General features: G+C 52.2%; 9 protein-coding genes across 9 annotated transcripts; 2 read left to right on the top strand and 7 right to left on the bottom strand.

Moving 5' to 3' along the window:
- Window positions 1-9: 9 nt before the first annotated feature.
- On the bottom strand, window positions 10-4,148 carry BDW74DRAFT_30102 (putative inositol polyphosphate phosphatase). The gene is made up of 6 exons (XM_073732457.1): window positions 3,944-4,148; window positions 1,598-3,887; window positions 1,340-1,549; window positions 1,033-1,292; window positions 314-981; window positions 10-259 (listed from the first exon to the last, which is right to left on the bottom strand). The coding sequence occupies exons 1-6, from the start codon at window positions 3,989-3,991 to the stop codon at window positions 190-192; spliced, it is 3,546 nt and encodes a 1,181-aa protein (XP_073583114.1). The 5' UTR covers window positions 3,992-4,148; the 3' UTR covers window positions 10-189.
- A 438-nt stretch (window positions 4,149-4,586) lies between these two features.
- BDW74DRAFT_30051 (CHY zinc finger protein) lies at window positions 4,587-5,511 on the top strand. Its single transcript, XM_073732455.1, has 6 exons — window positions 4,587-4,720; window positions 4,770-4,813; window positions 4,878-4,951; window positions 5,017-5,078; window positions 5,128-5,229; window positions 5,283-5,511. The coding sequence occupies exons 1-6, from the start codon at window positions 4,716-4,718 to the stop codon at window positions 5,362-5,364; spliced, it is 369 nt and encodes a 122-aa protein (XP_073583113.1). The 5' UTR covers window positions 4,587-4,715; the 3' UTR covers window positions 5,365-5,511.
- Window position 5,512: 1 nt separating this feature from the next.
- On the bottom strand, window positions 5,513-6,642 carry pre6 (proteasome core particle subunit alpha 4). The gene is made up of 4 exons (XM_073732454.1): window positions 6,541-6,642; window positions 6,435-6,487; window positions 5,975-6,362; window positions 5,513-5,915 (listed from the first exon to the last, which is right to left on the bottom strand). Exons 2-4 carry the CDS (start codon window positions 6,451-6,453, stop codon window positions 5,585-5,587), a joined length of 738 nt encoding a protein of 245 aa, XP_073583112.1. The 5' UTR covers window positions 6,454-6,487; window positions 6,541-6,642; the 3' UTR covers window positions 5,513-5,584.
- A 1,168-nt stretch (window positions 6,643-7,810) lies between these two features.
- On the bottom strand, window positions 7,811-10,534 carry BDW74DRAFT_30117 (putative RNA binding protein (Arp)). The gene is made up of 4 exons (XM_073732458.1): window positions 9,928-10,534; window positions 9,731-9,788; window positions 8,905-9,617; window positions 7,811-8,851 (listed from the first exon to the last, which is right to left on the bottom strand). Exons 1-4 carry the CDS (start codon window positions 10,081-10,083, stop codon window positions 7,943-7,945), a joined length of 1,836 nt encoding a protein of 611 aa, XP_073583111.1. The 5' UTR covers window positions 10,084-10,534; the 3' UTR covers window positions 7,811-7,942.
- Window positions 10,535-11,074: 540 nt separating this feature from the next.
- Window positions 11,075-15,172, bottom strand: BDW74DRAFT_154730 (condensin subunit YCG1). Its single transcript, XM_073724727.1, has 2 exons — window positions 12,769-15,172; window positions 11,075-12,720 (listed from the first exon to the last, which is right to left on the bottom strand). The coding sequence occupies exons 1-2, from the start codon at window positions 14,836-14,838 to the stop codon at window positions 11,434-11,436; spliced, it is 3,357 nt and encodes a 1,118-aa protein (XP_073583110.1). The 5' UTR covers window positions 14,839-15,172; the 3' UTR covers window positions 11,075-11,433.
- Window positions 15,173-15,203: 31 nt separating this feature from the next.
- Window positions 15,204-16,668, top strand: BDW74DRAFT_154729 (cysteine synthase A). Its single transcript, XM_073724725.1, has 2 exons — window positions 15,204-15,501; window positions 15,561-16,668. Exons 1-2 carry the CDS (start codon window positions 15,387-15,389, stop codon window positions 16,556-16,558), a joined length of 1,113 nt encoding a protein of 370 aa, XP_073583109.1. The 5' UTR covers window positions 15,204-15,386; the 3' UTR covers window positions 16,559-16,668.
- BDW74DRAFT_178964 (putative sulfite oxidase) lies at window positions 16,658-17,898 on the bottom strand (the record flags this gene model as incomplete). Its single annotated transcript, XM_073729327.1, has 3 exons — window positions 16,658-17,714; window positions 17,776-17,840; window positions 17,887-17,898. 3 exons carry the CDS (start codon window positions 17,896-17,898, stop codon window positions 16,658-16,660), a joined length of 1,134 nt encoding a protein of 377 aa, XP_073583108.1.
- Window positions 17,899-18,217: 319 nt separating this feature from the next.
- Window positions 18,218-20,210, bottom strand: BDW74DRAFT_178963 (putative extracellular endoglucanase; the record flags this gene model as incomplete). The annotated part of the gene is made up of 6 exons (XM_073729326.1): window positions 18,218-18,379; window positions 18,446-19,250; window positions 19,301-19,322; window positions 19,377-19,727; window positions 19,782-19,913; window positions 19,964-20,210. The coding sequence occupies 6 exons, from the start codon at window positions 20,208-20,210 to the stop codon at window positions 18,218-18,220; spliced, it is 1,719 nt and encodes a 572-aa protein (XP_073583107.1).
- An 853-nt stretch (window positions 20,211-21,063) lies between these two features.
- BDW74DRAFT_29973 (MINDY family deubiquitinase) lies at window positions 21,064-24,059 on the bottom strand. Its single transcript, XM_073732453.1, has 3 exons — window positions 23,117-24,059; window positions 22,216-23,060; window positions 21,064-22,165 (listed from the first exon to the last, which is right to left on the bottom strand). Exons 1-3 carry the CDS (start codon window positions 23,769-23,771, stop codon window positions 21,167-21,169), a joined length of 2,499 nt encoding a protein of 832 aa, XP_073583106.1. The 5' UTR covers window positions 23,772-24,059; the 3' UTR covers window positions 21,064-21,166.
- Between the last annotated feature and the right edge of the window lie 280 nt (window positions 24,060-24,339).

The following is a 24,339-nucleotide window of genomic DNA, read 5'->3' as shown; positions in this document are numbered from 1 at the left end:
CTCTTTGGCAGTTCTATCGTGATACATGTCTATCGTGAGTCATTAGTCGTACAGGTCACCCCTCGGAGCTGTCGAGGTAACTGAGATGCTATGCAGTGCTTCGCGCCTCCAAACAGGCATAGTCAAATCCCAACCAGTCTCTATGGAGCGAAGAGTGAAGACCAGGGCCAAGAGCATCATGGCCCAGATTCAGTTGCCCAGGATGAGAGCTCGCGCTTGTTTCGGGTCGGTTCCGAGGATGCTGATGAGGTATTCAATGCTGTGCCAAGTCAGTGATTGAACTTTCGAGAGCATATGGCAAAAGGATACTCACCTAGCCTCAGATGCAAGCCTCCGTTTTTCAGTCTGGAAATCTTTCTGACATGCTTCCCACAGAACGTCTCGCTTATCAGGAAGCACAGTCTTGATACGCAGCTTGAACGATGCGCTCACTGGCCGATGATCTGACGCTCGAACTTCATGGCGTCGATATTCGAGCTGCTTGACCCTGCCTAATCCTCTGTACAGGACCCGGTCACACCAAGCAGGTGATCGCTTCTTGTCACTGGAATCGTATTCGTCCGTACCCACATCATACTTGTATGTCGGGGCGAATGTAATTGGCGCTTCTTGGAATGCCCTCAGCCGAAAACCTGGATTTTTACGTCTTGACGCATTGAGCTGATCACGTTCCAACAGCTTTGAGAGATTGTTATTGCGTATGTCTTCAATGATCACATGCCGTGGCACAGAGTCAATGCGGTAGTTGAGGTCTCCATTCAGGATGCAGATCTCATGGTCCATGATCATTGACCCGTCTCCGCCACTAACAAAGTGGTTTAGCCGAGATGTCAAGCTTGTTTCTACCGGTAGCGACTCGGTTTCAAGAATAGCGGCGATGTCATTGTTGCGGTGCGTGGTTTGCGTCTGTCCTGCTGCTAGATGGCAGTTTACAAAGCAGAGTGAGCTGTCGTCAAGAACAAAGCGGAAAACAAGAGCGCCCTGTAAAGTTAGTTCTGTAGTTCATGGCGGACTTGGATTCAGGAAATCTACCTTGTTACCGTGCAATCCACCCATACCGCGTTTAATTTCAGCAGCACTGACATCCTTGATCTTGGCGCGTTCTTTGTGCTTGACAAAAATACAAGTAAATAGACCGATCAAGTTGGCACTATGCAGGAGCACATAGGACTCTTCAAGCGGCATGCACTCGTTGATACAGCGAGTCAAGTGCTCCATCCACACACGGTACTGACGACTCATATGCTCCTTCTCGCCGCTCTCCTTCTTCTTGCTTCCTAGAAGCAAGCTCTCTGCAACTAATTAGTATTTGATCCGGAGGTAATTATTGAGAACATACTGGCTGTTATTTTCTTGTTTTCGAGGTCGACAAGTTCCTGGAAGCCAAATACTAAGATCTCTGGCGGGTTATCCGGACGGATAGCATCTTGGATAAAGGTAGACGTGCGTACACTACCCGGGGTAGAAGCACCGGCGTTCCAGGTCATAATCACTGCACTAATTTCGCGGAAGGTACAGAACTCCACATCTCTCTTCTGCATTTGAATTTCTATAGTATTGTTAGCTAGTCAAACGTACCGAGGGCAATGGGACCTACCTAGCCAATCGTCTTCGAGCATGCCATCCCAGAGGCGAATGCAATTGTCCGTCCCGAGCGAGGTCACTTGTAACCGATTCATAGTCCAGACGCTGCTTGAATCGAGTAGGAACCCGCACACAGGACTGGAATGTGCGCACCAATCCTTTAGAACAGTCCAGGGATTTGTACTTGTGTCATACACATAGATCATGCCGGTCTTGTAGGCGGCCCATAGATTATCGCCCACAATGCCCAAGCAGTTGATTTTGTATACACTGACATTTACCACACTGAGACAGGCGTAGTTACTTGCGGAGTAGACAGTAACTTTGCCATCCGCGTGACCCAGGTATACTCGACCACCGCCACGCGTGGTATAGGCGCCAGAGGTGACTTCTCCCGTATGATGCGAACCCAGCGGCCTCTTGAGCACTCTGAAGGAAACGTCGTCGGGGGCGTTTGGTCGGTAAATATGTACTTCTTTTCCCGTAGCCAGCCAGAGTGTGTCTCCAACGACCATGGAGAAGGTGTGACCTCTTGCGACCCTGTCGTACGGATTGTGGTAGCTATATTGTAAATTGGGAACCCCCGTTTCATCAGGTGGCCACACTAGCAACCTGCCTTCATCGTCGAGAGTCCACATGTCTTTCTTATGTCGCAAGATCTTGATGACTTCCCGTCGCGAGGGGTATGACCGTGACGCCACGATAGACCCAGAGAAAACATCGATCTCGTGGAGCTCTCCGGCATTCGTGCCAATCCAAACACGCTGACCCTCGTCCTCAAGTCCGGAGCCAGGTTTAAAAGCCAGCGATAGACTTTTGACCGTTTCACCATGACTCAGACTCATTATCTGCTCACCAGTCGTAAGGTCCCAAACGCGCGTGATATAGCCGGTCGTGCAAACGTGCCTCCCACAAACGTCCATTAGCCTAGTGTCATAGCGCGTATTGATCTCTCTGGGGCCGGATCTCAGAATTGGTGGCCGCCGGTTCGTATTTGAGGCGTCTGGATAATCGGTACGTGATGGTGGCTCGTCAGACAGTGGTTCTTCTTCGCTCAAGACAGTACGGGAAGCTGTTTGTGGGGGTGGCAGCTTATTTTCTCGAGAAAACGACGGCTGACGCTGTATTTTGGGTGTTGGGATTGAGTCGGTTCTTGGAGCTGGTCGAGGGGGGGCAGGATGTTCGACAGTCGAGGGTTGCCTTGGAGGAGACCTACCGCTGCGTCGGACGGTTGATGGATGCCGTGGTGGAAGGCCCGGTCGCGCATGAGGGCTGTCGCTTCTCTGATTCAATCGTGCAGAGAGTGGCGCGCTTAAAGGAGGGGCTTGTGCAGAAGGCTTCCTGGGAGGGATCTGGACCGTCAATGGCTTTGATTGCCATGGAGGTTCGGGAGCCGGAGAGCGCCGCGAGGCTGACGAGGCCCTAGGGGTTGGCGGATATCCTATGGGACCAGGTGATCTTTCCATTGACCGCCGCGTTGGGATATCAACGGCAGTCAGAGGTGGAGATTGCCGCTGAGGAGGGCGTCGTGCGGGTTGTACTGGTCTCGTAATCGTAGGTCGGCTCGGCGGTGTCTTTTCAGGGCTGCTCGGCGGCGTACTAAAAGGCGACACATGCTCTTGCGCTGATGCTTGTGGTGCAAGAGAGGCGCTCGACTCGTGAAACGATAGGGCCGCGGGTTTGGCTGGAATCTTGGGTTTCGTTGCCCGGTTGAGGGGAGGCAAGGTAGGACTTCCGCCATTCGATCCTACAGAGGTCGATAACCCGGGTGACAGTCCGGATGGCCGATCTGTCGCCGTAGATGGCGCCGGAGATGTCGCGTTGTTGGGGGTGGTCGGACGACTGGATGTCGATTTCCCAGATGAAAGGTGCAGGGATTCTCGCGAGGCATTGGGCGGGCTGCGAGCGAAGCGAGCACCATCTCCACGAGCGCCATCAATACTAAGCCCGCGTGGCGGGGAGCGAGGAGAGTTCACCGTCAAGGTAGGTGCCAGTTGCGGTGACGAGTGGAAGACCATCGACATCGGCCTATTCTGTCGCCTTCCAGGTGATATCCCTGGAGATCCACCATTTCGCCGGCAAGCACCGTTCGTATAATCATTTTGTTGACCATTTGGTGTCTCATTCCCAGAAACCCAAGAGGACGGACGAGGTAGATCCAAAGAGGCTCGCGATGAGCGGAGATCGTCGCCTAGCTCCGGGGCCTTGAGGAGGTAGGAATCGCGGGAACCGTTTGGGACCGCGGATGGGGAACGACGATGCGAGAGGTTCTCGAAGTGCGAAAGAAGTGAGGATACGGGTCTCTGGAAAGCGGGCTTGGTTAGTCCTTGTCTTTCGTATACCATTGCGGATGACGTACGATGGGGGCACTATCCGTAGCGTCTTTGCCCTTGTCGTTTCCCTCCATGACGACAAATCCGGAGCGAGGATCGGTCGGGAAGCTCGATCATAGGCTCTCGGTCACGCTAATTGCAATATCCAGTCCGAATTTCAGCGGCGTTCATTGAAAAGGATTGCCGAGCAGATGCGCGGAGGATATGGGGTTGTCTGGCCACGGTCTGTTTTGCCAAGTTAGATGTAAGGAGTGTTGGCGCGGAGGATACGGTGGACGAGGACGGAGGAGAGACGCTGCAAGATTAAATGAAAGTCAAAGAGTTGCGGACGAGAGTCCAAGAAGGTTAAAGGCGCAGATGAAACGAGGCTTAGAGGTGTGTACGTAGTTTAGCTTGGAGGGGAATGAAAGAAGTGGCGGGAAGCGGACCTGGAGTGGGGGATGCGCTGCGGACTACTACGAACACGCGAACAGGAGGAGAAAAAGGAGTCGGAGGATAGCACAAGAGTACAAGACAACAGAGCTACTGGGTCCCAATTTCGAGACCAGCAAGGAAGAAGCAACATCAATTTGGGCGGCCCATTAGATTATTGGCGACTATTGAGGTTCAGTGACGGTCGAGTCGCGTGGATTGGATTATTTTTAGTTTCGGTTTCCGCCTGAAGAACCGCATTTCTCCAGACTGTCTATCCCGACCCAGACCGGAAACTGTTCGTGGTACAATCTTAAGTTCTTCCCCTCCATCCCGCGGTCTTTGCTCCTCTTCGTCGCATATTAGAGTTGCCCCTCCCTCGCCGTTATGTGGTGCGTGCCCTGGTACTCTCTTACAACCCTAATGCTAATCCAACCGCAGTAAACACATTCTCAACGCCCAAGTGGCCATCCGATCACCATGCTGTACGTATACACAGACCCGTATCCGTGACAAACCGCAAGCCCAGCTGACATCCCGTCTTCTCAGGCCGCAAATGGTTTGACTGCGCCGAGTGCCACCAAGAACAAGAGTCCCATCCCCTCCAGAAAACAACCGACATGGTACATCACCTTTTCTCCTATATGCATATACGATAGACAGGCAGGACAGCGGCTAAGGTGGTTAGACATTTGCCTGCAAGAAGTGCAAGAAGTGCTTCCGCAAGGACGCGGGAGAATTTGAAGAGAGGTACGCGGCAATGTCCAGCTAAGGGACTTCTAGTCTAATAATATTGCAGCGACGAGTACTGCCCCCACTGTGATAATCACTTTGTGCTCGATGCCGTTACCCCACAGGCATCATTACAAGTGGAGGGTGACGATGTGCGGATAAACTCAAAGTACGAAAAGCCCCTCGTGATGAAGCAAGTGACACGCGCTGATCGAAGAACAGAATGCTCAAAGACGACCGTGTGCGCGGAGATCAAGAACGCTCTATCTTCAGCGCCAAAGATGCCGCGGACCGTCTAGGATAGACAAGCATTATATACATCACGATAATTCACGACTATTACGCCTCCGATGCTTCCATAGCACCGCGGAAGCGAATAAAATACCTAACATAGACCTTTAATGACGATTCCATGATCGTAACCTTTTCGTTTCTACATGGATCTCCAGAGATTGAACGATTAAATCATCATCTTTAGGTTAAAGTAGCCCACATAACCCTGCTAATCACTTAACCACACCAGCCTACTGAGCCTCGCTGGACTCCCCGCCGCCGGACCGTGTTAGGATAGCCGCCGTAGTAGTGCCGGTGCGGGTCTTCTTCTTAGCTGCCTCCTCCTGCTTCTCCGTCTCTATGCTCTTAACATAGGATTCGATCTGGTCATCTGGCAGCATCTCAATCGTCTTGCCAGGTGACATGATGGCAACTTCAATGTTCTTGGCGCCCGTCTGCACCACCTCCAGCAGCGATTTGATTGTAAGCTGAATAGTCTGCTCTCGGTCCATCTCATCCTGGTGGTTACGCTCGAGGAACTCGCGCACGGTCTTGCTGGAACGGCCAATGGCATTCGCTTTCCTACACAACAGCCAAGTTAGTCACAATCAAGAGGCTCATAACAATTAAGTATGACGTACCAGGCAGAATAGATACCGGAAGGTTCCGTTTGGTATAACCTAGGTGTCTGATCGTTCGGGTCGAATCCGACAACAAGAGTACTGATACCAAAGGGCCGGACACCTCCACTCTGCGTGTACCGTTGCTGCACACTAGCAATGTATTTGGTGATGTATTCGATGCTGACGGGGTCTTCGACAGTCAAGCGGTGCGACTGAGCCTCTAACCGGGCCTTGTCGATGAGAATTCGCGCGTCCGCGTTGAGACCAGCGAAAGCGAGAATGGCATGGTTGTCCAGGACAGCGATCTTTGATGGTGTAATACGGGTATCTTGGAGTTTCAGGGCGGACCGTTTCTCGCATCCCAACACAACAATGTCCTTTCCTTTTACACCGACGGCACATGTACCTATAATTTAGAAATCGATTGTAAGCAAATTTACACCATGCGATACCCGGTTAAACCTCAGTCCCGATTTACCTCTCTTAACAGCTTCCATAGCATATTCCACCTGGAAGACGTGCCCATCAGGGCTTTGAATTGTCAGCTAACTGTATCGGGAACTGAAGAATAAGTAGCCGCCTACCTGAAAACTGCATCGTCATGTTAGCTTCATGTCCTGAATCAACAGAGCACCTAACGGAGAACTCCAAGCTATCTTACCTGAAAGAGCTCGGTCGTATCCGGACATGATGAGCGGTCAGTATCACTGAGAACGGTTGGGAATTCGGACAATGGGGAGCTTCAGTCGATGCAGTTCAAGGTATCGCAATGAGATGCAATTCGTGGGGTGAAGGCGTGAGATGCTAGAATGAGAGGTCCAGCTAGAGCGATGACAGATGGGAGGTGAACGCGAGTCCCGCGGTTGCCTCAGAGCTCAATGCCAAGAGGCGGCTAACTGGCCAGCCCAGTCCCACAGCTAACAACTCAGTTAATGACGCTCCGGAGAGGTACTTTGTTAAGGCAGATCTGTCCCTCGATCTAGGTAAATAGGAATTTGGGTAGCTCTCGAGTGAAATTCCTGGCCATAGCAGCCATGGATTGCATGCGCTCTCGGTATGATAGAACAGACTCAACCAGATCATTGCGAGGAACCTTTACCCAGTATAGAAACGAACAAAACAGACCAGCTTAAGTAAAACCTTAAGATGATTCTGTACATGATGTTCGCTAAATAGTATCTTGAGGTGTAGTATGGCAGATATGACCACACATCGACTTTTCACAAACAGCACTTGAAAAACAGGATAAGAAGAGATACAAATAACAGGTTGAGATTAAAAACAACAAAGCAGCCTCGCGGTAGCCATAAGTCTCGATCCGTGTGCCGCGCATGTCCCAAAGCTGTCATTGCTGGATCAAAAGGAATACCCCAACACCCCCAACAGTCCGTTCCATGTATCCCATCCGTGATCAATACCGTAGTTCTCCAAAAGTCCTGTTGCCGAAGAGCGCAGAGATGAGTTCGGAAAAGCAAAAACAAAATCAATATCTAGAATGCAATGCCATGCTCGAGGAGACCGCATCAGGGCGCGCCGTTTTGTAATGAAGTCTTGGGGAGCCTGAGGGGCCTCAAGCCTGAAGATGGACAGGCAATGCTCATGTCGACGGAAAAGAGCCAAAACAGCGATGATCGCGCCAAATCGGAGAATCGAGGGACAGCCGCCAGCACCCACCTGCCGGGACCATCGTCTATACCTTGGAACATCGCTTTCGAATCATAAGACCAAACACATACCGAAAAACAGTCGAATGAAGTTGAGACAGATGACAGAAGAAATGAGGATGAAAAAACAGTGATCAAAGGGGGCAAAATGATGACACGCTACCTGCCTGCTCCTCCCAACCTGATGCACCAGAACTGCAGAACCCGTATACAAACACGCATCAATAAACGTGCACCAACATACCGGCATCTCCATATTGACAAATAAACAAGAAAGCGCAGACAATAAGTATCATCCGTCAATTGAGCCGAAAGCAATGGTTTATGCAGGGGACTTGCTAGCACCAGCACCATTTCGGCGGGAGTGAGCGTCATCCGATACTGTCAAGCCTCCCAGGCCAGAGGACAGGAAAGCGAAAGGGTCGTTGGAGCCATCATTTCCGTAGAAATTTCCGTTTGAGGCACTGGTGGACGATGTGTGGTCTGCACCAGTGAAAGCTGCCTGCGTGGCTGGGTTGGCGAAAGAAGCAGCGGCATGAGAGGAGTTTGCGGTGCCATAAGCAGGGGTCATCTGTCCCATCGGCGGATAGCCGCCTGGTCCGCTTGCTAGGCCAGAATGCAATCCATAGTTGGTAGGAGGTCCTCCAAAGGGTTGGTTGAACCCGCCGAATCCGGCACCGGTGGAAGCGAATGGGCCAGGTGCTGGGGTGCTGCTCATGGAGCTGTGGCCAAAGTTGGAGGGAGGGTCCATAGGGGTGGGGAATGCGGAATCGGCAACGACGGCGGCTCCTGATCGAGGAGCACTGCAGCGCAAGCAGTTGATGTTCTTGGCGAAGTTATGGTAGCCGCAGCCCTCGGAGCCACACTTCCAGTCTCCCGCACGGAATGGGACCACTCCACCATTCCCGCCACGAGAGTGACCCATTCCGTGACCGTGGCCACCGACGTGAGGGGGCATCATTGGGGGCGGGCCATAACCGTAGCCGTACCCCATGGCGTCGTTTTGGGCGACGTGCGCAGGGTACGAGCATCGGAAGCAAGCTGTACGACGTTGGAAGTTGGAGAAGCCACAGGAGGGGCAGTTCCAGTCGCCGGGACGAGGACGATTCTTAGACGGAGGAAATGGGGTAAGAATTTCAGTCGCTCGATCGAGAACACGGCTGGAGGATGGCGACACCTCAATGGCCCTATCGTTGAGGGCACGGCCGTTCATGCAGAGGCTCTCAGCAGCCTGTTACAAGTCAGATTGAAACAAGACGTCAGTGGACGCATGGCATGACATACCTCCTCATGAGATGAAAAGACCGCGAACCCAGTGCCAGTCGGCTTGTGTTGGTCGGGAGTCCGGAGAGTCCAGAAAGCGATCGGGCGACCGCCGAACTGGGTGAACCAGCTCTCCAATTCTGACTGGGTTGTATCGTGAGGCAGGCCACTCAAGTGAAGCACCTTGCTACGCTCTGCAAGAAAAGCACGAACATCCGCACGTGCATCCATTGGCCGAGTAAGAATCTCCGGATGCTCATGAGGGGGTTGGGACTTTCGAATCAGCCCACGGAGGACGCGGGCCAATGTCACAGCCTCGTCCATAGCCCGACGGGGGGAAGCAGGAGCTAAAGCCTGGAGGTGGAAAGGAAGATTGTGCTTGATTGGGGCCGAGGACTGAACGGGTTCGACTTCGAGGGCGGTACAGATGTTGGCGAGGGAGCTAGGGCCGAAGGGAAGGGTTTCGGGGTGGTGGATTTGCCATCTTTGAAACTCGGTGCGAAGGTCGAAAGTCCGCGAGTGTTGAAGGTAAGCGGGGAGGACAACCGCTTTGTCCCGAGCCTCACGGGGCAATTGGACACGGAGGTCATACGAATCCAAGGTCACAAAGGCGAATTCCAACTTCCTATCCAAAAGGTGTTCCTGGGCGAAGGCGTCCAGGCGGTTGATGGCATCGCGGAAGCTGCCTGCTGAGCGGACGTGCTCCCAGGTCAGCGTCGTGAGGCTCGCTTTCCCTGACTGTCAGCCATTGCAGCAGCAAGCTGGTATATAGAAAGAAGGTAATGATAACAAAAAGGAAAAGGCCGGGTTGTATCTGGGCGTTGGACCGCTTTAGGAGTGTACTTACTGCAAAGCGGCGTGATCGGAGTGTTGACGGGCTTGACAAGGACACTCTCCCGGTGCAACTAAGAAGTAAAGTCCCGGTCAGCGGCATGCAAAGAGCTGAAGTGAGGAATGTCGGTCGGCAGGATCCCGGCCAAGCATGCGAGAATCAAGACAGAAAAGAGGGGCAGGGCTTGATGCACGAAGAGAATCGCTGCGTACCTCCTCGCAGGTTTTGGTATCCAACAAGATCCACCCCAACTCGATCACCTCTGCAGAGTCCTTGGTGACGTAGACGCCATGTTCATCGCAGGTAGTAGCCACATGGACGACGATGTAGCGGTCCAGCTTGGGCGTGGGAGCTGATACGGAGGCCATCGCTCACGGTCTCGACTCTCGACGCTGGCTCCGGATGCCAAAGGCGCAGGGCAGGGGGGAGGGACGGAAGGGAGGAGAGGGAGAAAAATCGTGCCTCTGCGAGTGGGAGCAGAAGACACAGATCCACGACCAGAAGGAAAAAGAGAGTCGTGAATCAAGCAACAAAAAACATACAGCGAAAGGAAGAGAAGGCAAGAGGAGGAGGAGAGGAGTGCGAGAGGAAAAGGATGGGGAAGAAAAAGAAAGTCGCCCAGTCAAGCTGGACTCTTGGTGGAGCGTCGAGATTAGAAAGAGCAGGGTCGGGTCTGAGGGGAACAAGTTAACCACTGCAACTGTTCTGGTCTAGTATCATAGCGTGTCCATTATAGCTACGAAATTAATTCCCTCGATGAGCCCAGCTGCCTCTTCATTGGATTCTACGAGTGCTCCCATCTACCCAGGCATCGTCAACCGTACGTTGTTGCCGAGCCGCTTATTACAGACGTTGACCAAGATACCCAGCTGTCATCAGCCAGCAACTCGGTCAATCGAATCGAAGAATGAGATATCAGACATTGTAATTCTAAGCACGCAATCCACTGGATCGATAGGACTGCAAATGAGCAGTTACAAAGGTACTTGAAATGTCGACGGTATCGGACCTCTTTGTATCGTATCTTTGGTGTACCAATTGGCCTCAACATGACCTCAGAACCTCGTTGGCCACGATCGGGCTAAGCCCAACATGAATCAGGAGATCAAAGCCGCTCTCGGTATCTGAATTCATTGTCGCTTTCTGCAAATACTTGGTACCCGGAGTATTTCGAAGCATCTAGGCAGGCAATTTGGAGACCAGAACGGAAGCCTCGCATCCGAGTGCTAAGAGTCTCCACAGGCGGTCTTGCCCGCTTTGATGTTTAATAATGCCGCCGGAGTTGACTCGTGTAATCTGAGGGAATAAGGCTGACTGCTACACCTTGAACGCATCGAGGGCTTTAAGAGCAGTTGCTATCGAAGAGACCAACCTGCAATAGCTCGGGGCTGCAAAAACATCGTATGTTTGGTCAACTATTGACACGCGATAGACCGGATGCTGAGGCTAAACGCTAGCCTCTTCTGGCCTGGAGGTAGCTGTCAGTCTGGAATAACTCCGCCAAGAGCTGAGCTATGACAGCCTGTATACCTGGACTGCTCGGATAGAGCATAACAATACTATAGGCATACACAGGGCTTTTTCAATCTTAACCATTAACCAAGAATCGAAAAAGTACATTGCACCGAACTTGAATCATAGCCATTCCCTGAACCGAACCCCCCAACCGAGTACCTCCAACGCCAAATAAGACAACAAAAATAATAAGAGCGGATAGATTATTCCTCCATGGCGTCGGGGTCCTCCTCCTTTATAACAGTCATCCTAGTGTCGACCGTCAACCGGCTTTCCTCTTCATCCTCTTCCATGATACTCGGTTCGATTGAAACAGCGCGCCGCCCAAATCCGGGTTCTACGGAGGGCCGAATGCTTCTAGAAGATCGGACACTGCCCACATCACTCTCAACGCTGCTCTCACGGCCACGTGCACTGGCAGGCCGCATGGGAGCCGCCAGCAGCTTGAGGATCACGTTCTTCACCTTAACGAGGGCATTTCGACCTGCAGCATCAGCGGCCACACCTTCCTCAATGGTCTGGTCTAGGAGCTCCTTGACTTCTTGTGCCAGAGCAAGGTTGTCTGGGCTGAGTTCGCCTTGGGAGCTTCGGACGGTGGAACGGAAGGGATCGTCCTCCGGTGCCACGGACGCTGAGCGTGAGGGCGCCGTTGGTGGGGCAATGTAGAGCTTGCTCATGAGCGAGAACAGAAGTTTCCGTTCTTCTTTTGAGCAGCGATTACTGGCTTCACTGATTCCGAGCACTCGCTCTAGAATATCTTTGATCAATTCCAAGTGGATGATTCCACAAGCATTGGAGCTTGCAGGGCCGCCAGCGAGAATCCGTTCACCACCCAGACCGATAACCCTTCGCTCATCGGTCCACTCTGAGATCATACCCAGTACTCCGCTCATCAGAGCCTTCAATTCCTTTTCACCAACAGACTCGTCAATCTCGCCATCACTGTCTTCTTCAGCTTCAAGCGAGTAGTATTCCTCCGCTGAGTTCAGTATTGTTCGAATAACGGGTACGGTAATCTTCCTCATATGTTGAGCATGCTCCGGCCGAGAATGGCAGTATACTGGGAAGAAGTAGGCGAGGGACTGCCGAAGCGCGGGGTTCTCGCGAGTTCGGGGATGGAAGAAGGACACGACGAGGGACTGTAGTAGCGTCTCAATGGCATGCTGGTTATATTCTTGAATAGCCTCTGGAATATTGGCGGCTGTGGGAGTGAAGACCCCAGTGAGAAGGAGCTTAGATAGAGCTGTCGCGGCTGCTGTTTGTACAGAAGCGGGCGAGCTCGGCTTGAGGGCTCTGGAAAAGACCTTCAGCAATGGCTTCTGGAACGCTGGTGGCGCAACTGTCTCCTTATCGGCCTGGGTAACAGGAGTCAGTAGCGAGGGGTGGCTGGTTATCATATCACATAAGATCTGAATTGCAGTGACCTGCAGAGGTTCGTGTCCTTTGCTATAACAATGGATAAACAGTGTCATGTTCTCTTCGGCGAGAGTCTAACAAGGGTCAGAAGAAACATGCCATTGATGTGAGCAGGGACTAACCTTATCCAGTAAACAGCACAGCCCCAGGCACTCAAGACCGCGCTCGCGAATAGGGGCTTCGTGACTCCTGACGGCAGGCACAACCAGGTTGTTCAACATGGTCACCAGGTTCATGTTGGCCTGGAGATTCCCTTCAACGTTCTGGAGCATGCAAAGCGCAATGTGCAGACACTTCATGTTAACCACGATTTCTTTAAGAACCTTGGCCTTTGCCTCTTCCTTATTGAAAGGCTTATCATCCTCACTCATGGGAGTCTCAGACCGTTGATGGCTGCTAGCATCATCACTAATCTCAGACTTCGCAGAAACAAAGCTGTCCTCGGTGATGATTGTGTCATGAACTTCAGCAATGGCTTCCAGAACAACGCTGCAGAATTCACTTTCGGCGGCGGCATCGGGCCCACAAACACATCTCAGTGTCTCGACAGCCAGCTTCGTAGACTCCTGGGGAAGCTCGGGCACAGCAAGCGCCTCACGGAGTAATGAAAACATCTTTCGTCGCCCAACTTCGTCGCTGTAGTCTAGAGTCATTGCGATGTGAAGCAACTGCTCGACGATGAATTCAATCTCAACAGTTTCGTCGTCGTTCACGTCAGTAGCGTCCTTTGAGAGCTTCTTTCGCTGTAAAAGCTCGGTCATGTACTTATGGAGATACATTGCGAGGGCCGTAACGACTGGGATCTTCTCATCCACTAAGTTGTCATATTTACCTTCATTCACAACTCGGCAGAAGTCGTTGAATGAGCGGAGGAGGAACGCGGATTCGGCTGTCATGGATTCCCAGAATGATTCATCAAAAAGAACAGCCTCTCGGTAGTCTGGTCGGCCTTCCCAAAAGCTGCGCATAGCTTCATGCGCAATACCCGTTTCCATTCCGGAGTTCACTACATCAATGCGCTCCAACAATTCTAGAAGCGCTGGAATGCTGGCTTCTGAGCGCTGTCCGGCTTTCTCGGGGTCGCTGTCCGCTCCGGCGATATCCTCAATCCAGCGGTCATAAAACAGCTTCCCAGTGGCTTTTCGAACACTTTCGTCACGGTCGCGCAAACCCCAGCGGAGTAGTTTCTCTCTCATTGACAGAGACAAATGTCGGAAATCTCCAAGCGTTGGCAGCAGGCGAGAGTACAAGGCCCTCCGAGTGGGTGCATCGAGGTCGCGGGCGCGCTCGAGAAGGTACGGAAGCGTAGCCGGGATCAGCGGCAGGTTGAGAAGCAATGTCCTTCGAACCTCTGCACCGGTGTCATTTTGCATTATCTCAACAAGCTTCTCTACAAGGGCGCTGGTATCGTCGTTCTCATCATCGTCTTCTTCATTTCCGGCTAAGCGGCCGAGACCCATAACAGCTTGTACTCGGACCGAAGGCTCCTTGTCGCGAATTCGTTTCAAAAGACCCTGTCGGAGGGTGTGGTATAACTCATCGTCCACTGTATCGAGCGAGTTGACGATATGCGCAATGATCTGTGTGGTACGGAAGCGTACAATCTTGTCTTTGGCAAATAGCAAAGGCACCAAAAGGGAAACCAGGCTGGTCGTCAGATGCGCGGTCGGTCTCTCATGTGTGTTTTGTAGCTCGTCCTCGTCCTCATCAGAACCGAAAATCTCAGCATCCTTCTCTGAGGCATGAGTGAGGAAATTGCCAAGAAATCTCAGAATGCGATCGCCAACGGGCTCTGTCTTTTTGATCGATAAGATGCGCAGCAAACAGCGACCCACTTCGACATTGAATTCCTTCTCTGGTAGCGTCTCTTCGCCTGGGATCAATCGCTCATCTGGGGTTTCGGTATTCTTGCTGTCCTTTTTAGTGTTCTTCTGAGGAATGCCACAGCATACTTCCTGGATCTTTCTTAGTCGAACAACGAGTTTGCGATGGCCCGTGGTCGAGCGCTGGGCGTCTGCGAAAATTGCGCATACATCCCGGCGCAAGTTGGGTATAGCTTCTGGCAATGGAGGTTCTTCTGGAATAGCGAAAGACGGCGTCGCAGATCCAGCGCGACCATGCGAAGTCGTACTCGGCTCAGAGCCTTTGCGCGAAACGGCGGAAGTCGAACGGGCGGCAACTCGACTGGGCATCTTCGTGAGGGGTAATAACGGCGGTAAGGGGTAATGGTCAGTTATTGATGGCCGTGAATGGATTTCAACTCATCCTAGTAGAGTTGCATTTGCTGGTTAGTTTCGTATTCTGTATAGAGTTGCGTTTGTCGTGAAAAGTCGATGGCTGAAGGGTTCATTGGCTCCTGGCGCTGCTTGTTATGATGGTTGCTGAGAGTCACGGGGCGAATAAACAAACACCCCAAACTGGCAGCCCGATAAGGGTTAGGGCAGCACGTGCTACAACTGACTTGATTCCCATCACCTACTCAGAGACCGGGCTTCTTCTTCGCAGCATCGTCATATTGATTACTATCATACAATATGCCCTTTTGCCAGTTTATTTCTCTATTGTCTGAAAGATGGTTACAATACATACTGCAGTAGTGTCGAGATGTCTAGCTGATAGCTAGCACGCCATTGACCACGTGATCTGAGATTACTCAGGCCGAAAATCGGTCGTCATTCGGAGGTCAATCCGGGGAACATCTTCTGCCTTTCTTCAAGGAAGCAGCATTGATATTCACAGGATGTTCAGACAAAGTATCCGACGGTTCGCCACGACTGCCCTGCGCAGCACGGCCGAGAGCTCTTACGGCGTCCGAGTTTCTCAGGCGCAAGGCTTCGTCAACGGCCTGACCGAAGGTAACCGGCGCACGCACTCCAAACCACTCAAACTATTGCGACTAACAACCTTCTTTAAGCTATCGGCAACACCCCCCTCATTCGCCTCAAACGCCTCTCCGACGAAACCGGTAGCAACATCCTCGCTAAAGCCGAGTTCCAGAACCCCGGAGGTAGCGTCAAGGACCGAGCGGCGCTCTACGTCGTCAAGGATGCGGAGGAGCGGGGTCTCTTGAGGCCCGGCGGCACCGTCGTTGAAGGAACTGCAGGAAACACGGGTATCGGACTCGCGCACGTCTGTCGGTCCAAGGGGTACAAGCTTGTCATCTACATGCCGAACACACAGTCGCAGGGTAAGATTGACCTCTTGCGGTTGCTCGGCGCGGAGGTGTACCCTGTCCCCGCGGTGGCGTTTGATAACCCGGAGAACTACAACCACAAGGCGCGCCGACACGCCGAGTCCCTGGACAACGCGGTGTGGACGAATCAGTTCGATAACACGGCCAACCGCCGCGCGCACATTGAGACGACAGGCCCCGAAATCTGGGCGCAGACCGGCGGCAAGCTGGATGCTTTTACATGCTCAACTGGAACCGGTGGTACGCTTGCTGGTATTACGTACTACCTGAAGCAGGCCAGCAACGGCCGGGTCAAGTCCTTCCTCGCGGATCCTCCCGGCAGTGTTCTGCACAGCTACATCCAGAGCGGCGGAAAGTTGACCGAGCGGTCCGGTAGCAGTATCACTGAGGGTATTGGTCAGGGCCGCATCACGGACAACCTTAAGCCCGATGTTGGTACTTTAGACGGATCGTTGAACATCAGCGATGAGAAGTCTATTGAGATGATTTACCGCTGCCTCGATGAGGAGGGTCTCTACCTCGGCGCCAGCTCCGCGCTCAACGTCGTTGCCGCTAAGGAGGTCGCTGAGAAGCTCGGCAGGGGCAGCACTGTCGTGACGATCCTTGCTGATGGTGCCTACCGGTATGCAGACAGGCTCTTCTCTAAGTCATGGCTTGAGAGCAAGGGTCTGCGCAATGCCATCCCCAAGCACCTGGAGAAGTACATCGTTCTTCCTTGAACATTGTCTCCAAATTGTAAATATCATGCTGTCTCATTATCATAGATCAATGTGCAATGTTGGGAATATGTACATCTCATTCAACTACACAAGCAATGGTCACTGTCGACGAATAGTCAAATCCCTCGCTCGCCCATACCCGCTATACCCAACACCCCTCAAGTTCCAATGCGAATGCTCCTCCTGTATATTCCCGCCCGCATCAACCGCCCGGCTGACCACCTCCCTCCCCTCTCCAACCTCAACCTCAACCTCTGCCCTCCACAAAACCCAAGACCACTTCCTCGCATTCCCTCCACTCACAACGGACCCCAACTCCCCAATCTGCGCATCAATCCAATTCCTCCCCCCATCCCCCGAAACCTGCACCTTAACCACCGGCCCATTCGGCCCCTGTGGAACGGCATACCCCTTCACCACCAAGTTTTCTTCGCCTGACAGATACACCGTCTCGCCGTCCTCAGGAACCGCCACAACAGAATTAATCGACACCTCAGACATAGCCGGCGTACTATCCCAGAACGGCTCCGCGGCGTCTCGGTCCACAGCCTCCTCAGGCAAAACTTTGTAATCGCGGCGCTGGTAGAAATTCGTGGATTCCTCGTCCTGCACGGTGAGTTTGTCAAGCCACTTCACCCACCGCGCGCCCGCGATCCCGGGGAGGACAGCGCGCACGGGATACCCGTGGTTCGGCTCGAGAGGGGCGCCGTTCATCTCGAGCGCTAGTATAACATCTGCCTCTTCGTCGAGCGCCCTCTCCAGCTCGACGCTACCTCCAAACCATTTATCCTCTTGGCATTCGACCTGATATGACGAGAACGCAGCATGTAGCCCTTTGCGACTCTTATCTACCCCTGCGCGCCGTAGAATATCCGCAAGTCTCGGACCTTTCCATCTGCAGTTCATAACAGCTGCATCGCCCCAATCAATGCCCTCGACTTCCTTTAGCATTGTGCGCATCGTATGTCGTCGATTCCCGGCACATTCAAGAGCGCAGAGGACTTCATGCTGCGGTAACTCAGTGGCGAGTTGGTGGACGCTTAGGCGGAGGGGTGTTGCGACAAGACCGTCTACAGTAACTATATGCGTGTCTGCGGAGAGATGTGGAATTGGACCGTGGTTCCGATTGTAGGATTTTGAACTTGGGGTTATAAAACTAAGGGGTCGATTAATGTCTATTGCAGCGAGAAAGCAACGCGTGTGGATTCGACTCGTACCTCGATACGAGCTCCTTGACAGGAGGCTCTCGGTTCAATGGGTTTTCCGTGGAGTATTCTGTGTGCTATTAATGTGAGCCCGGTATATCAAGTTGTATATAATAAACCTACTGTTGCGCTCATGTTGATCGTGCGTGTGTTGTTGGATAGATGGTCAAATACGTCGGACCTGGCGTGAAGATATATCTACGTTGGCTTGCTTGACGTCATGGTACAGATCGACCACTGGGCTTTAAAAGAACCGGGGTTTTACGGAGTATGTCCTTAGCAAAATTGTTTCTTCCTAAACCTAGGGACAGAGCACGAGAGTATCTAGCTATGGCTTGAGTATTACAATGCGTATATATTTAGACGGGCTTATCCAGTAGTGAACCATGCCCTAATCTACCCCGAAACAGGCCCGCCGCACACCTCAAACTTGGCAAAAGAGCCAACGACCACACTAGACCGTCAATGTAAACTCAACAGTATTTCCCCCTCCTTCGACTCGAGGATAAAACTCAAACGTGAAAACCGTAGTCTGCCCGGCAGCCACAACGGCATCAATAGCGGCAGCTGTGATGATCACGTTACTGGCGTCCCAGTTCCAGTGGTTGCTGTATGTCTGTAGCGAATGTTAGTAAAGGCATGAGGCTGACTGCTAGCTTAAGAGAAAACATGATAAACATACCGCACGAGCTTGCTGAAGCGGACCAAGCCACTGAGTCCAATCATCGAAAAGATAGACACCAGAGGTGGTAAGAGCTTTCACAGTGGCGAGCGTGGGAAGGCCGTTCCAGGTGATAGGAATGGAGAGATCAGAGCCTGATACTGTGGAGGCGGAAGCGGAAGTCGAGGATAGAATGGGCGTATCCCATTGAACAATTTGAATAGTAGGTGATGCTGCACCACCGGAGAACTGAAGGGTTAGGGTATCAATGACACCTGCTGCACTAGACGTAGAATATTTTGTCGCGAGGTACGTGGTCGAGAAGACGATATTACTCCCAGAAACAGAGTAGTCCGAACCACTTGCTAACACGGAGCCATCGGATTCAGTAATGGAAACGAGCGAGTTACCATTGAAGAGGTAAGGAAGGCTCTGAGAAGTAACGTCTGTTCCAACATGGTGGAAGATATAGGCAGAAGACTCCTGCTCTGTCGCAGACGCATCCTCCGTGCTATCAGGGAGACTGTTAGCTGTGTTTTCCGTTGTGCCAACCACAATGTCTAACGTCGTGGGATCGCGCCATTGACCAGTTGTGCGATCGAGGTGGTCCGCGCCGTTATCCCACATAATAGTTGAGATTCCGAATTGAAATGCAACTCGTTGAATGTGGTCGAAGTACTTCCAGCGTGCAGCCGACTCAGTGTTTACGGACGATGCGTCATATTCACCGAGGATAAGGGGCACATCAGTGAAGTTGTTGCGAATGAGCTCAAAGTCTGTGGTGAGGATGTCTTTGTCGTCGTCGGAGCCCCAAATTGTCTTACCCCTGTGCAAGTGTAAGTATTAGGGTATAGAGAGGATGTAGATGAATCTAACCATGCGCTGAAGATGAAGTCATCTAAAATGCCCTGTTAGTACCACGATCTGCTATAGAGGGATGGAATTTACATACAAGGACTGTAGTAATGGAACTGAATAGCCCAAGGGTTGGTGATGCCCTCTGGAACTTCAAACCACTGCGAGGTCTTGATACTATCCTGGCCACCTCCGACAAGGTTGACAACGCGCTGGGAGTTGAAACCTCCGGCATCAGCAATTGCTTGGAGAAAGATGCCGTTCAGCTTATTGATTTCGGCGCCATCTTCGGCGGTGTTCGCTGGCGGCTCGTTGATGGACTCAAACGCAACCAAGCTGGACTTGCAAGCTAGTGTGGTTCCAATTTGGTACCAGAGTCTATAGAACTTCTCCTCAATCTGGGCCAAATCTGCCCCGGCAGCAGTGACATCGGCCCACTCCCATGAATCTTGTAGGGTGTTAGCATGTGGCAAACGCATAGAAGAGTTGCACAATTACTCACCATGGTGGACATCGACGATGGCATACAGATCGTGAGAAGTAATCAAGTCTAGGACATCGGAGACTCGTTGCAGCCATGCTGGGTCAATAGTCCAGTCAGGTGAGCTTCCTGTGAAATGATGCGTCCAGGTCACTTAAGAGGGTGAGTCGGCTGTGAATGAAGCGGCTTGTAATATCTCTCACCAGGAAGACGAACGCTCTTGAAACCAGAGTCTTTGATGAGATCAAGCGTCGCCGCCTGGACAGGGGCATTGTTCCAAGAGCCTTCATCTGGAATAGCGTCTAGAGTATTTCCTAGATTCCATCCCGGATGGAGGTTTGCGACGAAGTCCTCGGCGGTGATGGAATTAAAGCTCCCTGAGCAGGTAACTTGGGCATGCGTAACTTGTAAAAGAGCAGAAAGCCCTGCAAAAGATAGCAGTTTCTGCATCCTGACTGTGGCTGTGACTGGGTCGCGTTGGTGTAAAGTCCTTTGATCGTTCAGCCAAATCTGACTCGATTATACCGATGACCCCAGTGAGTTAAGAGGTTGCTGGCCCATTTTATCTTGCCAGCTGCCATACTGTCCAGATCACCCAAACCATCTCTCCTATGTCGAAATTGTCACAGGGTGCGCCAGGCATTGCAACTGCAGGGGCCCGAAACGGAAAATCCCTCAAATAGGAAGGCATCCACGAGCATTCGAGTCACGGACTAGCGGACCGTTCTGTACAGAGGACGTAGTCGACATATTGATGGTGTCGATCACAATCCTTCAACCTGCCCAGGAGGCTGCGAAACGAAGAAGCGCGCGAGCAGTATCAGGAACCGACATATTTCCTCCAATAGCAGCCGTGAGGAAACTCCGTGCCAAGCGACTGCAAGACTTTGACCATGATATCCGGCGAGCTGTGGACACTCTGCAGCTAGTGCCTTGCAGTTGTGCCTGTTGTGCTATGCTAGTCATTTAGCGGATGTACTTTCAGGAATCTGGCAAGCCACGCAAAATTTACCGAGATTATTTCTTCAAGCACCCCGCATTCACTCCATGTAACCTTGCTGCCAAGACAACATGTGGTCGTAGAACTGCCTGAAGCTAGACTTGGGCCGTGGTGGAATAGGAAAAGAGAGACATCGGCCTCGGAAGTCCGTCTAAGAGAGGGGTAACGTGATCTCACCACCACAACCTTAAAATAAAGCATGATAGAGTAAGTCACAGGTCATAATCGTCGTTAGTAGCTAAGATACATTAGATGCGCCATTACAGCGTCTATATAAGCAGTACATCAACCGCCATGCATGTTCGTTTCGTCGTCAAATCCGTAAGACGCGCCACCGAGCTATCACTCGTATGGTATGTTGCAGTTATATGGCTCCTATCAACGTCTCTGCCGAGTAATAGAATATTCACATGACTATACAATCCCGATCCTTGTCTCTGCCCCGCACCGGGGGCCTAGCTTGCTGGTTCCTAGAATATGGACCCCGAGGGGGTGCATCGGAGGCGATATTAGGGCTGCGCTGCGGGGGCGTATATACTGGGCTCTTGGCTGCCTGTTCGTAAGACGGAGGCGGGCCGTCTTCCTGATCTTCGTGCGCGGCACCATTAGTCGCGAAATGGGATTGAGAACGATGGCCGTATGATTGACGTTGTTGGCGGTTGACAGCAGGAGTACTTGCACCAGCCCCGATATTGGCTGCACTTTGGGAGCGCCCACGGGCAGGTACTGGCTGTCGCTGTTCTTCCTCTTGGTACTGGAGCGACAGAGCATAGGCATAGTCCGCATCCGCTTGCTCTTGGGCAGAAAGTGTACTCGTGTGCTGGGAGGCGTCATGGCTCGATGTCCGCGGGCCGGACGGGTCGGCTTCTTGGGGCGTATTCTGGCTAACAAGTCGAAAGTCGCCTGCGTAAAAGCCCGCATTCGATCCGTTGACGTCAACCAGGCTTTCCCAAACAACCTCCGCGTGGTCTGAGTAGCCGGCATCAGTGACAAGAGTAAATAACTGCTGGAGCTGGGGATGTTTGTAGAGGGTAGAGAAATGATCGTTTCGAAACAGGATCGAGAATGAACCTGGTGAAAGCGTTCTAAAAAGCTGCTCAAGGCCAAAACCGCTCAATTGCGTGGGGTTTTCAAAGTCGGTAAAATACTGGATCGCTTGTATATCGGCCATAATCCTTTCTTCTTCTGGGCTGAGGGCTGTTCCTTGGAAGACTCGGTCTTCAAGCTCCTGTTTGCGAAATGGGAGCAATTGAATGTCTTCGTGATACTGACCCACTCGCCCCAACGCCGTGTGAGCATTGGTTGATGGTGAGGCAATCCAACCGTGTACTAAAGGCACTCCAAAAGCGCTATAGAACTTTATGTCCTCCGTTTCAAGAAACGTGCCGGCAACGGCGTTCGATTCCTATATTGTTTAGTACTCATTTCCGTCGCAGTGAATGACTTGAAACATACCAGAGTCAGTCGCGGATTGACATTCATCCCTGTATGTAACATTGTCAAGAATCGACTGAGAGCTTCAATGTCTGGGAGCTCGTCGTTGGGTCCCAAACGCGTCGTCAATTCATCAAACAGCGCCTCAATCAATAATCCCAGTGATATTTGCTCCCTAGTTCGAAGAGCCCTCACAATGGGTGGCTGGGTACCGAAACCCGCCGCACGTAAACTAAGGGCGTTCACCAATGCTAGCAACGGGCATGGCCCGTTCTTATTCTGTATCAACATAGGAGATTCACGTAACAATCCCGAGCTATCTTTCCAGCTAATATGTCTGATGGAATATGTCTCAGCACGCTTTTCTTGTTGTCGCGCAGCGTCATCCGGGGTCATAGGCTGTTGATATTGGTGAGGACGCGGCGGAACAGTCAGTCCTGGAGGCGGGTTGATGCCTTGCTGAGAAGCGCCATCATTTGGCTGCGCGTTTTGGAGTGCCGCAGGTGGACCATATCCCTGGATTGTAGTTTGATTCTCCGTAGGCTGAGTTACTGACGCTTCTTGTGTGGGAGAGTCATTGAAATCGATCAGGACATGAGATGATCCAGTAGTGGCGGTGGATATAGTTCCTGGTGTGCTTATTCTAGGTTGTGGGGGCTGTTGTTCCGGACGTGGCCGGAGTGATGGTGGTTGCGCATTATCGACAGGGGCGTCGGCTTCCTGGGAACCGCGAGTTGTGACGCCACTTTCCTGGCTACTCATCCCTGCACCCTGGCTACGGCTGGCTTCGCTCGCCCAAGGGGATTCGGATTCCAACTGCTGGTCAAAGAGAGATAACCGAGCAGTCATTGGGATATAACCCTCATCTGACAGCATTAGCCTCATGAGGCAACAGTATCACCAAACGTAAACGGGGTCTTACCTAGACCTAATCCGCCGCTGGCGCCATCTTGCGAAAGAGATGATGCGCGAGAATTCCTGTCCGCCCAAGCGTTGGTCTCAAGCTGCGATGGTTTCAAAAAAGGGTTGTTCGACTGTAGCTGGACAGGCGAAGGGCCCAAATATTCCCAATCGGAGTTATCGGCGGCCCCTTGATTCGGCGAGAACTCATTCGCAGCCATTCGGCGCTGGGTAGCTGCGAGGACTATCGAAGGCACCCCTTTCCTATTATCCGCTGCCTCTCCATCTCGTAAACCATTGTTTGTGTCTCGCGGCTGCGTGGAGTCCCCATTCTCCCGAGGACCGTGACTCAAGTTCTCGACTAGTTCGTCAGCCCAAGGATTTGGGTTATCCGTGGACGCGGTCCGGATTGGTGACCGCTGTGCCTGCTCCAAAGTCATCAGGTCGAATGCTGGTGATGTATTCAGATCAGGTGAGAATATGGAGTCCTGCGATGGAATGCGACGAGGATGCGGAGAGCTCTGAGCTCTTGTCGGACGTGTCAGGCGTTTAGGTGATGTCGATTTGAGGGAAAAGGATGTCGGGGAAGTTCGTGAGAGTGAAGAGCGAAGTTCGAAGCGGGCATTACCTTGACTGAGGTTGTGAAGGTGTGGAGGAGCTCGTTTTCGAAGGACCATGAAGACGACGATGATTCTGGGGCCACTCGGGCAAAGGATGAAGCGCTGGGCACGCTCAACAACCAATAAGATAAAGTGAAATAGTATTGCGGTCGCACTGGGGCAATATGATCAGAGACACCGACTCTCCTGGGCGCGCGATGGGCAAACTGGCGTAGTTGCGAGAACCTGGGGCTATACGTAACCGGTGGCTCAGACAGCAAGTGTAAGGCTGAGGCAGAAGCACTACTCCTGAATAAGGTAAGTGGTAAGTTGGTAAATTAGCTGCTCCAAGAAGCATGGAAGCACAGGTTTATATGTGCCATGCCGCTACCCCTTGCCGGTCTTGAGGAAGAGAAGCGGAGGAGCCCAATTTCAATAGAACCAAGCATATATACGTCAATCCATCAGATCAGTCAGATAGCAGGCACCCGGATTCCAGCCATCGGCTCCATTCGTGTCCCCACAGCGACCACTTTCATGGGGACGATTGCTTACCAGCCGGTAATCAAATCCTGGGCAAGTCGGCTGCCTGGCCGTCATTGAGACGGTACCGTATCGTAACAGGGACTACCTCGCATGTGACGCG

Source organism: Aspergillus multicolor (genome assembly GCF_047715735.1).
Source record: "Aspergillus multicolor strain CBS 133.54 unplaced genomic scaffold BDW74scaffold_15, whole genome shotgun sequence".
NCBI classification, from domain to species: domain Eukaryota; kingdom Fungi; phylum Ascomycota; class Eurotiomycetes; order Eurotiales; family Aspergillaceae; genus Aspergillus; species Aspergillus multicolor.
This window is presented reverse-complemented; position numbering and strand designations above follow the sequence as displayed.